Consider the following 14,660-nt stretch of genomic DNA (forward strand, 5'->3'; position numbering starts at 1 on the left):
TGCTAGTCCCAGCTTTATTTTTGAATGAAAACCATTAGTATGAAAACATTCACCATCGCTCAATGCAACAATACAATGGAGCCATCAAGCACACCCTTCTACCAGCCACCATATCGCAGTACATGAACCCAGAGATGGGGCTGTGCTGTAGATGCAGCACAGATGCATTGTGGGTAATGTAGGCAGCACGGGTCGGTGGTCTGCAAACCAGCTGCTCCTCTCCTTCTCATCTCCCTCTCCTGATGAAATATGCAGAGGGTTTCCTGTGCTTCAGACCTGATCTTTCCCTGATCACCTTGCCCGCACTCTGGTGGAAACCTGCAAGGCAAACCGATTATTTTGTTCCCTGGCTCGCAAACAGACTTTAAGAGGTATGGTATGGGTGCCACCCATTAAAACAGACTTTAAAGGCACCCAGTGCAACTTTATGTAAACTTTCAATGAAAAATAAACATTCAATTTCTAGTCTTTTTTACACGTAAGTTTCAATAACTCCATACCATTACATATCGACATTCAAGGAGCAAAGATGAGACGTCGTTGTGTGGTGAGAACTGATAGAAAATCGTAAACAACAATCGCCGGTGGGGAGAAGCCATTTTTCCATTGACTGGAAGCCTGCTTTATTTATTGTAGGTTACAAAAAATAAAGAAAATGGCGGCATTGTTGTTATCGATTTTGTATCAGTTCTCACCACACAACGACGTCTCATCTTTGCTGCTTAAATGTCGGTATGTAATGGTATGGAGTTATTGAAACTTACTACGTGTAAAAAAGACTAGAAATTGAATGTTTATTTTTAAGCCTCGAAAGTTGCACTGGGTGCCTTTAAGAGGTGAGGTATGGGTGCCACCCATTAAAACAGACCTTAAGAGGGGAGGTATGGGTGCCACCCTTTAAAACAGACTTTAAGAGGTGAGGTATGGGTGCCACCCATTAAAACAGACCTTAAGAGGTGAGGTATGGGTGCCACCCTTTAAAACAGACTTTAAGAGGTGAGGTATGGGTGCCACCCATTAAAACAGACCTTAAGAGGTGAGGTATGGGTGCCACCCATTTAAACAGACTTCAAGTGTTATGGTATGGGTGCCACCACATTTATGGGGGGTGCCTCACCACCATCAGGTGTCCGTTCTTGTCCTTGTACACGAGGGGCTCCGGGCCCGTGGTGAAGTCCACCGCTCCCTGCTTCCCCGACTGGATTTCAATCGTGATGCTGCGTATCAAAGCGAACCGATTTAATAAAACATTAATGACAGACACCCGGTAATGGCTGCAGGCGTCCTCTGAAATCCACCCCACTCACCTGCCCTTCACTACTTGGAAGGCATTTTGTTTGTTGGCCAGCATGCTGAGTTTGGTCAGGAACTCAAAGAGGTGGTCACACTGGAACACCAGATCCCCCTGAAACAGCGCAGCCGACACACTTAGAGGCCCTGGCTTCAGGATGAGTCACAAGCTAGCTCAGGGACCCAGGTCAAACATGAAATTAACCATGAAACAGAAGAGTTGATGGTTGAAAATGGATTTGATAATCTGTTCATAGATGCAGAACATGAATGCATCACTGTATTCATAAAACAAACGTGCCGTGTTGACATGGCTTCTAGAGGAGCTCCAGGAATACCTTCTGCTTGGCGTCTTCACAGGTGATGTGCAGCACGACGATGTCATCAGTGAGGTTGCTGACCGAGATTCCTGAAACGAAGCAGAGTGGAACCGTCACTCGTGTATAACAGCTACGAAATACTAAAATGATCTGAAACCATCTAGCCACATCTCAGGGGCGTGGAGCCAGACCTTTCAGAGACGTGTAGAGGACCCTCTGCTTGATCTTGGCCTCCTCCACCAGGTAGGCGGCACTGGTGGTCAGGAGGATCTGCCGCGGCCGCGGCTTGAAGCCCTTCCTGTCGTACTTCACCACCGGCACGCTGTACTGGAGAGAGAACACAGCTGGCCCCTTAGCCCTCCCCCTCGGCCTCATCAGACGCACTCTGACAGACGTCTTACCTTTACACGCTCGTTACGAATCATCTGCAGGACTTTCGGGTTGATGTCGGCTTCACCTGAAATACGACGCGGTCTGCGATGAGTGGAGGTTGACCAAATGGCCGTTCACTGAACTGAGCTTCATCTGGGACTACTCACCGATCCTGGTGTCCAGGAACGACCGAGTGATGCTCTGCGGATAACTGTCCTTCTTGCCCTTGAAGATGGCACTGGTAACCACCTTCATCTGCAGCTGAGAACATAAAGGACGGATCATTGAACCCACTACGGGTTCACTCGTATCATCGTCAGCTGCACAGGGCTAAACACAGAACAGGACAAACAGTACAGCTCTAACTGAAACCTCACTCCAGATAACTGAATGCTCTCCATAACCCAGTCCGTCTGTGGCCCTGAGGGTTAGGGTTAGGGGGGGGCAGCAGAGCAACACCCCCCAGAGCAGGGGCAGGTGGCTCTCCTCTGATGCGGGAGCTGGGTTCGGTCTTCACCTGTCCTCTCTTCTGCTGGGAGATCCCTCTCACGTACTTCCTCACCATGAGCCGATAGTAGATTTTGCGCAGCATCTCCGAGGCCTAGACATGAGCAGATATCAGAGGGGGGCCCCTGACTGGAGTGTATCCCACAGCGCGGTGCCTGAGCCGGGTCCAGGGCCTACCTCCTGGCACACCGACGGCGCGGTGAGCCAGGTGGTTTTATCCAGGACCGTTTTGGGCAGCTTGAGCTTGAGGCGGTTCAGGTAGCTCTGTCTCACGAAGGCCAGGTATTCAGAGTTGTCCGCGGACCTGGCGTCGCCTCTATTGATAAAACCGTTGATGAATCTGAGCGGGAAGAGGAGAGGGTTTGAGAACAGGGACAGTTTGACCGCCTCCCCTGTGATTCCGCTCGTTCTCGTTCCTCCTTACTTCTTAATGACCTTCACCGCCCAATCCCGTCTCTCCTCCTCCTTCCTGGCCTGAGCTGCCTTCCAGGCCACATCCATCTGGAATGCTTTGGTCCGCAATAAACAACACGCATTAGAAACACACCTCCTGTCCCCAACACGTCAACCTGTGACCTACGAGGCTGGCAGCTTGTACCGTTTTCCTTCCTCTTCTTTAACTCTCCTTTGGCCTTGTAGCCTCGGTATTTGCCCTGGAGCTTTGTGGCTGCAACGCCACAGAGTTGTGTTAAAGACACCACAACACTTTTAATAATCACGGCAACAACAACAACGCACGATTTTCTCCACCAGGACTCCCTCTCACCTAGCTCATGCTTACACCTTTCGAAGGCGTCCTCCGTGGCGTACAGAGTCTTGGGATGACGGATGAAGATCTTGGTTCTGTAGAGAGGAGGGACAGCGACGTTATCTCCGCCTGAACCTTCCTTTAAACATGAAGGTTAAAGGGCAGGCCATTCATTTTACAAGCATCTTTTGGCATACGTGTTTGAAATTCTCTTTACACCCGACGGTAATCTATCAATCAAATGCTCTGAAGAAAAGCTAAAACATCTGGTGTGTCTGTCTGCCTTTCAAATACATCGGACTGGTTTCTCTGAATGGCTTGCCCTAGCTTTAAGAGTCAGGTTAAGGTAAGGCTGAGGGGAGCAGCTCTCTCACCGTCCCCTTAGCTTTAGGAGTCAGGTTAAGGTAAGGCTGAGGGGACCAGCTCTCTCCCCGTCCCCTTAGCTTTAGGAGTCAGGTTAAGGTAAGGCTGAGGGGACCAGCTCTCTCACCGTCCCCTTAGCTTTAGGAGTCAGGTTAAGGTAAGGCTGAGGGGACCAGCTCTCTCACCGTCCCCTTAGCTTTAGGAGTCAGGTTAAGGTAAGGCTGAGGGGACCAGCTCTCTCACCGTCCCATCTTGTACTCGTAGGGCATATAGCCCAGGTGTTGGACCAGCACCTGCACGCCGTCCATGGGCAGCCCCAACCAGTGAGGCCAGGTGGCCGGACACAGGGCCTTGTACCTGGGGGGAGACGTCACAGCACACCGTGGGTATAGAGGACCCTCCTGTCCCCTGTTGGGGGACGGTCGCCTCTAACACAACCCTGCCGTCGCTCGGGTCCAGCCCATTTGGTTTGTATTGCCCTTAATCCCAGTTGGCCTCAAAGGGCGTCACAACCCCCCCCCTTGACCCCCTGACCCTCAGCCCTCTGAACGGTGAAGGAGAACTCCCCCGAACCCCGAGGAAGAAACCATGATGAGGCAGAAGAGGGGTCCCTCCTTCCAGGGTTAGGAGGGTCTATCCAGAGTACCCCCAGTGTGGGGCTTTATGTTTGGATGGGATTCACCTCTCCTACTCTGACCCTCCCCTGGTGTTGTGCTTCATTTGTGGGGAGACATGAGCCAAAAGCTGCATGATGAGGAGACCCGTCTTCCTCACTAAATTGTGAACCCTTTTAATGTTCGTGCTTACATTGACTAATTGAACGCACATACATTATTCATGTTCATTTAATTTGTGTTCTCCTACCTTAGTTAGTGGTACTGCTAACTAGGGGAGCAGTTGGTGGTTCATGTTAGCGCTCCCTTAGTTAGCGGTGCCGCTAACTAAGGGAGTGGTTGGTGGTTAGCGGTGCTGCTAACCACGGTAGCGGTCGGTGGTTCATGTTAGCGCTACCTTAGTTAGCGGTGCTGCTAACCACGGTAGCGGTCGGCGGTTCATGTTAGCGCTACCTCTGTAGGAAGACTTCATAGCGCCGGCGGTAAGCGAAGCCGGCGCGCCGAACCCTCAGGTGCTCCATCAGACCCAGGTACTTCACCTGGTGGCGGACCAGCGCCTCGTCCATCACGCCTGGGGGGGGGGGGGGGGGGGGGGTGTGAGTGATGAAGATAAAGGAAACATTGATGCATTAGTACCATGAGACATTGCTGCTCTCGGGACTGTAGTCTGTCCATCCGGATCTGAGGGTCGTGGGTTTGAGTCCTAGCCTCACGAGTCAGACGACCGTGACCTAAAGTCTGACGGCCGTCTGGGTAAACAGGGCGGTCCACTTTCCTTCGGTTAGAATATCTTTGGACCAAGTCTCTAAAGGTCTCAGCAGCGTGTAGGAATACACTTACTGACCCTCTGAAGGCTTACCCCGGCCTTCAGCTCTGAGTTCTCTCCCAGGAGCTGAGTGGTATGGTTCACCCCAGAGGCTCTGCTAAACCGAGCAGAACCCAGCAGAACCCAGCAGAACCCAGTAGAACCCAGTAGAACCCAGCAGAACCCAGCAGAACCCAGTAGAACCCAGCAGAACCCAGTAGAACCCAGCAGAACCCAGTAGAACCCAGTAGAACCCAGCAGAACCCAGTAGAACCCAGTAGAACCCAGCAGAACCCAGTGGAACCCAGTAGAACCCAGTGGAACCCAGTAGAACCCAGTAGAACCCAGTGGACCGGATGTGTTTCCCCGTTACCTGGCTTCTTGGACTCGTTGGATTTGAGGCAGCGGACGTACCAGGCGTCCTTAGCCAGGAGGCTCTCGGTCAGCTTCAGGAGGCTGCTCTTGAACTGGGTGGCCACCTACACACTCATGCACACACACGTGCACACACGCAGGCGTACGCACATGCACACACACATACACACACACGCACATACACGCACACGCACACACACACACACACACACACACACACACACACACACACACACGTGCACACACACATTCACACACACAAACACACACTGAGGGTCATGATCCCTTACAGCCCACCTGTCAGATGCATGATGAGCCCTGAGTGACTGGGGGGGGGGGGGGTGTTTCAGTTACTGATTGTTGAATAATTGAGGTGTAAAGAGGAGGTCTGCAGCGCGGTACGCTGGAGGACCCACCGTCTCCGGCCTGCGGCGGCTGTCTGCGTCCGCGTTGCCGAACACCTCCCTGACGATGGAGTTCTTCGACTGGCCCATCAGCTGCCCCAAACACAAACAACAGCAGACATGAAACATCTGCACGTGCTCCAGGTGTTCCCCTCTCTGCTCGACGCGGCGACACCCTTAAGGAGAGCCAGCCGGGTCAGATCTTCAGCGACTCCCTCTTGTATAATTCACTGAGTCGACAGCGGGGTGAATAATTCAGGGTGTCACTGAAAGGAATCCCCTGTCAAGGTGCATTCCTGAGCTCACGTGGCGCGGCGGTAGGAGACAGCGGACTCACGTCCTTGATGTTCTTGTACAGCAGGTCGTTGTTCTTGTCCAGGAACCCTGGGAGCAGAGGTCAGCAGAGGTCAGCGGAGGTCAGAGCATATCTCATGTCAGCCCTGGTGCTGCGTGGTTGGACATACGTCTAATGAGACTGCAACCATAATGTAAACACTGTTTATACATAGAGCATGTTTCTTTGTTTTTGCACCGTCATTTCTGATACTCATATTGTGTATATAGACATTTGTATCTCTCCTACCCACAATGCAGTAGGTATCTCTCTCTGTATTTTGTGTATTATTGTCTCTCATATCTCTCTGTATGTTGAGTGTGACAGTCTCTCTTATCTCTCTGTATGTTATTTGTGACGGTCTCTCTTACCCATGGTGCAATAGGTATCTCTCCCTCTGTATGTCTCTCCTACCCACGAAGCAGTAGGTATCTCTCTCTCTGTATGTCTCTCCTACCCAGGACGCAGTAGGTATCTCTCTCACTGTATGTCTCTCCTACCCACGACGCAGTAGGTATCTCTCTCTCTGTGTGTTGTTTGTGAGGGTCTCTCCTCTCTGTATGTTGTTTTTGTTCCTCTCTCTCTCTGTATGTTGTTGTGACGGTCTCTCTCTCTCTCTCTGTATGTTGTTTGTGATGGTCTCTCTCTCTCTCTCTGTATGTTGAGTGTGACGGTCTCTCTCTCTCTGTATGTTGTTTGTGACAGTCTCTCTCTCTCTCTCTCTGTATGTTGTTTGTGACGGTCTCTCTCTCTGTTTGTTGTTTGTGATGGTCTCTCTCTCTCTGTATGTTGTTTGTGACGGTCTCTCTTTCTCTTTTTTTTTTTTTTTATGCTCTCTCTCTCTTTATGTTGTTGTGACGGTCTCTCTCTCTCTGTATGTTGTTTGTGATGGTCTCTCTCTCTCTCTCTGTATGTTGTTTGTGACGGTCTCTCTCTCTCTGCATGTTGTTTGTGACGGTCTCTCTCTCTCTGTTTGCTGTTTGTGACGGTCTCTCTCTCTCTGTATGTTGTTTGTGACGGTCTCTCTCTCTCTGTTTGTTGTTTGTGACGGTCTCTCGCACTCTATATGTTGTTTGTCATGGTCTCTCTCTCTCTGTATGTTGTTTGTGACGTCTCTCTCTCTATATGTTGTTTGTGATGGTCTCTCTCTCTCTGTATGTTGTTTGTGATGGTCTCTCTCTCTCTATATGTTGAGTGTGACGGTCTCTCTCTCTCTGTTTGTTGTTTGTGATGGTCTTTCTCTCTCTATATGTTGTTTGTCATGGTCTCTCTCTCTCTGTATGTTGTTTGTGACGTCTCTCTCTATATGTTGTTTGTGATGGTCTCTCTCTCTCTGTATGTTGTTTGTGATGGTCTCTCTCTCTCTCTCTCTCTCTCTCTCTCTCTCTATATGTTGTTTGTCATGGTCTCTCTCTCTCTGTATGTTGTTTGTGACGTCTCTCTCTCTCTATATGTTGTTTGTGATGGTCTCTCTCTCTCTCTCTCTGTATGTTGTTTGTGATGGTCTCTCTCTCTCTGTATGTTGTTTGTGATGGTCTCTCTCTCTCTGTATGTTGAGTGTGATGGTCTCTCTTACCCACGACGCAGTAGGTGACCTCCCCGGCGTAGTGCAGCAGGCGGAAGTCTCCCCGGTCGAGGGTCTTCCGGGTCGTGATGTCGGCCAGCCGGTGCCTGGGGGGCAGCAGGAGCAGACGGACTGGGTGAGGCTTGGGCCCCCTGGGTCTAGACCGCTGGGTCCAGACCCCTCGGTCCAGACCCCCAGGTCCAGACCCGGGGGTTAGACCCCTTGGTTCACCTGCAGCTCGTGGTGGGCCAGAGAGCCAGCAGGCCTGCAGAGGGCTGGCATCGACACCAGCATGGACAACACTCTGGCACAATGTTCAAAAAGCATATTTATTTTATTTTATTTTTAGCATATTTTATTTGATTTGATATTTTGTGTGTTTGTGTTTATTTTAATGATAACCTCTGTATTTGTGTTTTGTATCTTGTTTGATTTGCCCTTTCCTCCATGCTGTTGTACACCCTCATTAACATGGTGTCTGTTCTAAGAAGAACTATGTTATGGAAGTCTGGTGCATCTTCAGACATGATGTCCCCTGGTGGAGCTCCACTCACGTGACGAAGTGGGGGTGGTCTCCCATCTTCTCCTCCAGTCTCTCCAGGAAGGTCAGGTCTGTGGCGTCGCCCGGTCGGAGGCACTCCTCGTCCTGAACACAACGTACCATCAACCGTACCATCAGCCGTACCATCGACCATACCATCAGCCGTACCATCAACCGTACCATCAGCCGTACCATCAACCGTACCATCAGCCGTACCATCGACCGTACCATCAGCCGTACCATCAACCGTACCATCACCCGTATCATCAACCGTACCATCAGCCGTACCATCAACCGTACCCTCAGCCGTACCATCACCCGTATCATCGACCATACCATCAGCCGTACCATCAACCGTACCATCAGCCGTACCATCAACCGTACCATCAGCCGTACCATCAGCCGTACCATCAACCGTACCATCAGCCGTACCATCGACCGTACCATCAGCCGTACCATCAACCGTACCATCACCCGTATCATCAACCGTACCATCAGCCGTACCATCAACCGTACCCTCAGCCGTACCATCACCCGTACCATCAGCCGTACCATCAACCGTACCATCAGCCGTACCATCAACCGTACCCTCAGCCGTACCATCACCCGTATCATCGACCATACCATCAGCCGTACCATCAACCGTACCATCAGCCGTACCATCAACCGTACCCTCAGCCGTACCATCACCCGTACCATCGGCCGTACCATCAACCGTACCCTCAGCCGTACCATCACCCGTATCATCGACCATACCATCAGCCGTACCATCAACCGTACCATCAGCCGTACCATCAACCGTACCCTCAGCCGTACCATCAGCCGTACCATCGGCCGTACCATCAGCCGTACCATCGGCCGTACCATCGGCCGTACCATCAACCGTACCATCAGCTGTGCCATCAGCCGTGCCATCAGCCGTACCATCAGCCGTACCATCAGCTCTACCACACCATACCATCAGCCGTACCATCAGTCGTACCATCAGTCGTACCATCAGCCGTACCATCGGCCGTACCATCGGCCGTACCATCAACCGTACCATCAGCCGTACCATCAGCTGTACCATCAGCCGTGCCATCAGCCGTACCATCAGCCGTACCATCAGCTCTACCACACCATACCATCAGCCGTACCATCAGTCGTACCATCAGTCGTACCATCAGCCGTACCATCAGCCGTACCATCAACCGTACCATCAACCGTACCATCAACCGTACCATCAATCGAACCATCAGTCGTACCATCGACCGTACCATCAGCAGTACCATCACCTGTCCTCTAGAGCACCACTGTGTGCACTGGTGTATACATGGTGTCCAGGTGCTTTACCACACATCCCCCAGTCCTCCCAGTCCTCACCAGTATGGAGATGATGCCTCGGTGTCTCTCCTCCACCAGGTCACAAATGATCTTGTTGTTGAAGAACTGGACGGCCTCCCACTGGACACAGACATGGAGTCAGACCAGTACAAAGACATGGAGTCAGACCAGTATCAGACCAGTACAGAGACATGGAGTCAGACCAGTATCAGACCAGTACAGAGACATGGAGTCAGACCAGTATCAGACCAGTACAGACACATGGAGTCAGCCCAGTATCAGACCAGTACAGACACTTGGTATTGTGGACCATGAATACTTGATATTGGATTTAGATTTGGATCTGGATTTGGATGTGGACTTAGATCTGGAGGCCAGGTTCACCTCGATGCCCTCGGCCTCGTACTCCTCCTGCTCAGACTTGAGTGTGAGCTGGATGAAGAGCTGCTGCAGCTTCTCGTTGCAGTAGTTTATACAGAACTGTTCGAAACTGAGAGGAGAGCAGAGTCACAGCAGACCGGCCTCTCCACCAATCACAGGACCTCCTCTCAGAAAGCTCACAAAAGATAAGGATCAAGTAATCCCACACAACACAAGCTTCTAGTGTGCGTGGAAGTGGAAAATTCAAGTATTAAAATAAATATATAACTTAAATATATTACTAACTAATAAATAAAGGACCTACCTATTTACATAGAACACCTCAAACCCATATATGTCCAGTAATCCTATAACCATCTTCATTGTGTCGTCCTGTCAGAGAAGATGCAAACAAAGACAAACTTGTATTATAACCGAAACGTACTCAGTTCAAACGTGTCCTTCCTCCTCCTCACCTTGTTCTCCATGGACTCGTTAATCTGCCGGACCAACCAGGTGAAGGTGCGACCGTACATGGCCTTGGCCAGGGCGTCCCTCACGTAGATAGCGTGGTCGATGGTAAACGGGCTTAGAACCTTCACCGGGACAGCAGAACACGGATCTTAACGCGTGTAAAATGTTACAGTTTGATCTTTATTTCGATTTGATTCTCTGGGAGGGAAGGCTGCATGCTAATCGTACCGATTTGGTTTTAACTCCTTATCCCTCCTAATCACTGCTCATGATTACCTGATCCTGTTGGGCTCTGATCTTCCGATAGGTGAGACCCTCCTGCAGGGTCTGTGCGTTCACCCCCAGCAGCTGCAGGGCGAGAAAGGTTTGGTTCACGAAGGAGAGTTCCTGCAGCCTCACAGCGATGGTACCAGACAGATGGACCTGGAGGTCCGAGAGCTTACCGTGGAGACCCAGCGCAGCTCAGTGTTGTTGTTCAGGCTGGCGTTCCCTCGGCTGTCCGGGTCAAACTCCACGTTCCCCAGGTGAAGGACGCTCGCGACCACTCCAAACAGGTCCTGGAACATCATGAGGAACACCTTAACATCTCAAAGGGTTCACGAGGAACCGTCTGGCTCTGTGGGGAGCTATGATGGATTATGTGGTGTGTTCTGCTTCTGTGTGTGCAGTCATTACTGTCTGTAGTTAGTTAAATAACACAAAGGATACTTCGGTAGTGTGAAGGAAGTAGGATGTGTTTTATGTGATTCACAGGTACAGGTGCATATCGGTGATGATATCGTAGAAGGTACAGGAGAGCATAACATGGGAGTGTTAGATAGGGTTCTTCGTCGACAGTAAATAAACATACCGTCCGGTCACTCTCGCTGACCTCTATGACCTTCAGGGCATTCTTCACCGTCTTCCAGTCATTCTTGTCGTTGATGGAGGACATAATGGCACATTCACCCTTTCACAGAACGAACACCAAGACATGGTACACATTATGGTCAATAAATGGACTGCATTTATAAAGCGCTTTTGTAACCTATGATGGCCAAAACCTGCAAGACAGCAGCCAGCTGGCCGGGAGCAGTTAGGGTGAGGTGCCTTGCTCAGGGACACCTCAACACTCTGGGAGGAGCCAGGGATCGAACCAGCAACCTGCTACCACTACTCTATTACTATATATACTACTACTCTTCACACCTGATGGACATGAGGTGTGTGTCCATCAGGTGTGTTCAGGTCCCTGAATCACTGGGACCTGAGTGAAACAAACCAAACGTCCGGTCACACTTACTTGCGTGAGATAGTTGTAGTACAGGCAGTCTCTCTCAAGACCAAGTTGGTGCAGAAGATCTTCCTCCCCGCCCTCCACCAGCTGGTAGAAGATGTGGAAGTTCCTCTCTCCGTGGTTCTGATGCACCACCCGGGACTTCTCCAGCAGGTAGTTGAGGATGTGTCCGCCCAGCGCCTCTCCCTGGGGATTGGAGCACAACTCAGCAGCTGACCAATCAGGAGCTGCACTGCTGGGGAGGGGCGAGGCTGACTTTAGAAAGGCCTTGGATCAACGATACCTACTGTAACTGTCCTCCCTCCCCTCTCTCTTTACAGGGGGGGAGCACCTCAACAAGAAGGTGCCCCCCCCCCCCTCTCCGTACAGAGGGGCCACCTCAACATGGAGGGTCTCCTCCCTCCCCCCTCTCTGTACAGGGGGGGCTCTCCTCAACATGGAGGGTCTCCTGCCCCCTCCCTCCGTACAGAGGGGCCACCTCAACATGGAGGGTCTCCTGCCCACCTCGCTGTTGAACTGGATGTCCATGTACTTCCCAAAGCGACTGGAGTTGTCGTTCTTCAGAGTCTTGGCGTTGCCGAAGGCCTGCGGGGAGGTTCAAGAGAGAGAGAGGGAGATCAGAGCACAAGGATGGAATGATACTGTACAGCATGAAGTATGACAGGATGTGGAGACCAATGATATGATGTACTGTATATTGTGTGACACGTAATGATATTACATCACATGACATGATACGATATGACAACACATGCCATCAAATCTTTTCCCTGATATCGTTTGTTCAGAGTTCACGTAGACTCTGCATACAACATTATGACATCACATCCTGATCCTGTGTCACCCGGCTGAGCGGACCTCCAGGACGGGGTTGGACATGAGCATCTTGTCCCTGACGGAGGTGAGCAGGTCGGTCTCAGGGGAGCACACGGCGTAGTACTGCAGGATCTTCTTGGAGGCCTCCGTCTTCCCCGCGCCACTCTCCCCGGAGATCAGGATGAAGTGGTTGTTGAGCTCCAGCATCATGGCGTGGTACACCGTGTCCGCCAGGGCAAAGCTGGGGGGCGGGGGGGGGGGTCACATGGGGACAGGGGGGTCACATGGTACGGGGGGGGGGTCACATGGTACGGTGGACCGCAGGGCTCTCTCAGAGCTCAGCTTTGCTTGGAGAACGAGCGCAGTGAGACTAAAGACATGCTGTTGACTCACCACGATAAGGTAACGCTTTACTAATCCCAGACACAAAACTGTTATTATGTAGGAGTTATATATTATGTAAGAGTAATATGGTTTATACAGCTACTCACATGTGTGGGGGGAGTTCGAAGAAGTTGACCCCCATGTAAAGATCCATCTGGTTGGAGTTGTAAATGTCGAGGTCCTTGTAGGGGTTCACCGACACGACCAGGGCGCCGATGTAGGTCTGGAGAACCCGAAGATACAGACAAACACGGGAGACGCTTGGACAAGACGTACATCTCAGTTGGCCTCATTGACTTGCGTTGAGGCCGGAGTGTGAGGACGTTCTAGATGAAATCGCCGGGCAGAATGCGCTGGGGGTACCCAGTCTATTGGATTGGTGTTGCACTGTGAATGTGTCACTGACGCCATCACATGCGTCTGCAGGGGGTTTGATGGAAGTGTGTTCTGTGTGACTTACTGTAGGATCTTCTCTGCATAGTGCAGAGGCCTGTACTGTACGCAGGTTCCACTCACTAAACAGAGCTTTATTAGTAACCCAGACGTGAGTGTGACCACGCTGGTCTCCTCCGTCCAGACTCACGTAGATGAGGTCCTTATCGAAGCGCTTCTTCAGGTTCTCCATGAAGGCCGTCTCCGTGGTCTCGTCCAGGAGAACGAAGTCCTGGATGCCAACCTTATCCCGGGCGACCAGCGCCCCTTCCGTGTTCAGTAGTCCCTGGAAGACAGGGAAGAAGACAGTCAGGAAGCAGACAGGAAACAGTCAGGAAACGGTCAGGAACCAATCAGGAACCGGTTAGGAAACAGTCAGGAACCAATCAGGAACCAGACAACAACCAGTTAGGAAACAGTAAGGAACCAGTCAGGAAGCAGACAGGAACCAGTTAGGAAACAGTCAGGAACCAGTTATGAAACAGTAAGGAATCAGTCAGGAAGCAGACAGGAACCAGTTAGGAAAACAGTCAGGAACTAGACAGGAACCATTCAGGAACCAGTTAGGAACCAGACGGGATCCAGTCAGGAACCAGTCAGTCAGGCAGCAGTCAGTCAGGAACCAGTCAGGAACCAGACAGGAAGCTGTCAGGAAGCTGTCAGAAACCAGTCAGTAACCATACAGGAACCAGTCAGGAACCAGAGAGACACTAGGTAGGAACCAGTCAGCTTCCGTCAGCCTACATTACAGTCCAACCTTTTTGAGCACACCATCTCCATGTCTCACAGTGGAACATCTCGCCCCCTTCGTTGATTATTTCACTCCCTGTCCCTGTGTTTCTCGTTTCCCTGATTGTCCTCACTTAACTTCGTTGTTTACACCTGTCCCTCATTAACATTCCCCTCCTAGTGTATTTAGTCAGCGTGTTTCCCTTCCTCTTTGGCAGTTTGTCTTTGCTCTTAGTGTCAAGTGTCCCGGCATTTACTCCCGACTACGCCTTTGCCTTCTCCCTGCTGGAATGTTTGCCTGATCTCCAACCAATTACCCGCGTTTCGACCTATCTTCAATAAAGACCATTCTCCATACCCAGACTGAAGTCCTATTTCCCCTGCTGCTCACCCAGCCATTACACACGCGTTCCCTTCTGAACCCTAAGTTACCATAATGCAGAATTGCTTTCCTTGCTCATAGAATGTCTTGCCCCTTCATTACATGTTTCCCCTCATGGCGCAACAAATAAAAGAAAATACAAATAACCCATAACAGGGTTTGAGATCCCAGCCGTGTGTTTGGAGCGATGTTAGGGAAGATTCAGAGATCAGAGAGCAGTCGGGGCGGGGCGGGGGGCGGGGGGCAC

General features: G+C 51.1%; 2 protein-coding genes across 2 annotated transcripts in view; one reads left to right on the top strand and one right to left on the bottom strand.

Annotated features, from left to right (window-relative positions):
- Positions 1–14,082, bottom strand: myo1ha (myosin IHa). The gene is made up of 32 exons (XM_060064771.1): positions 14,074–14,082; positions 13,454–13,588; positions 12,978–13,093; positions 12,529–12,727; positions 12,175–12,255; positions 11,677–11,856; positions 11,245–11,343; positions 10,838–10,951; positions 10,671–10,742; positions 10,397–10,516; positions 10,246–10,313; positions 9,945–10,050; positions 9,600–9,680; positions 8,251–8,342; positions 7,709–7,803; positions 6,136–6,182; positions 5,811–5,891; positions 5,294–5,498; positions 4,668–4,785; positions 3,844–3,957; positions 3,256–3,332; positions 3,088–3,156; positions 2,914–2,998; positions 2,667–2,829; positions 2,500–2,583; positions 2,150–2,243; positions 2,012–2,067; positions 1,802–1,937; positions 1,629–1,699; positions 1,308–1,405; positions 1,118–1,217; positions 1–318 (listed from the first exon to the last, which is right to left on the bottom strand). Exons 1-32 carry the CDS (start codon positions 14,080–14,082, stop codon positions 292–294), a joined length of 3,192 nt encoding a protein of 1,063 aa, XP_059920754.1. The 3' UTR covers positions 1–291.
- Positions 14,083–14,600: 518 nt separating this feature from the next.
- foxn4 (forkhead box N4) overlaps positions 14,601–14,660 on the top strand; it is a 2,550-nt gene continuing 2,490 nt past the window's right edge. The window contains exon 1 of the mRNA XM_060064772.1: positions 14,601–14,631. Within this exon, the coding sequence (XP_059920755.1) occupies positions 14,601–14,631 (31 nt within the window). The remainder of the gene's footprint in view (positions 14,632–14,660) is intronic.

This window comes from Gadus macrocephalus, chromosome 11, assembly GCF_031168955.1.
Source record: "Gadus macrocephalus chromosome 11, ASM3116895v1".
NCBI classification, from domain to species: Eukaryota; Metazoa; Chordata; class Actinopteri; order Gadiformes; family Gadidae; genus Gadus; species Gadus macrocephalus.

Bases quoted from the DNA above. Each gene is read 5' to 3' on its own strand.
- myo1ha (XM_060064771.1), bottom strand. The intron at 5,499-5,810 runs GTGGGTCCTCCA...ATGAGTGTGTAG, and splicing joins GCCGCCGCAGGCCGGAGACG to GTGGCCACCCAGTTCAAGAG. The intron at 1,938-2,011 runs GTAAGACGTCTG...TTCTCTCTCCAG, and splicing joins TTCGTAACGAGCGTGTAAAG to TACAGCGTGCCGGTGGTGAA.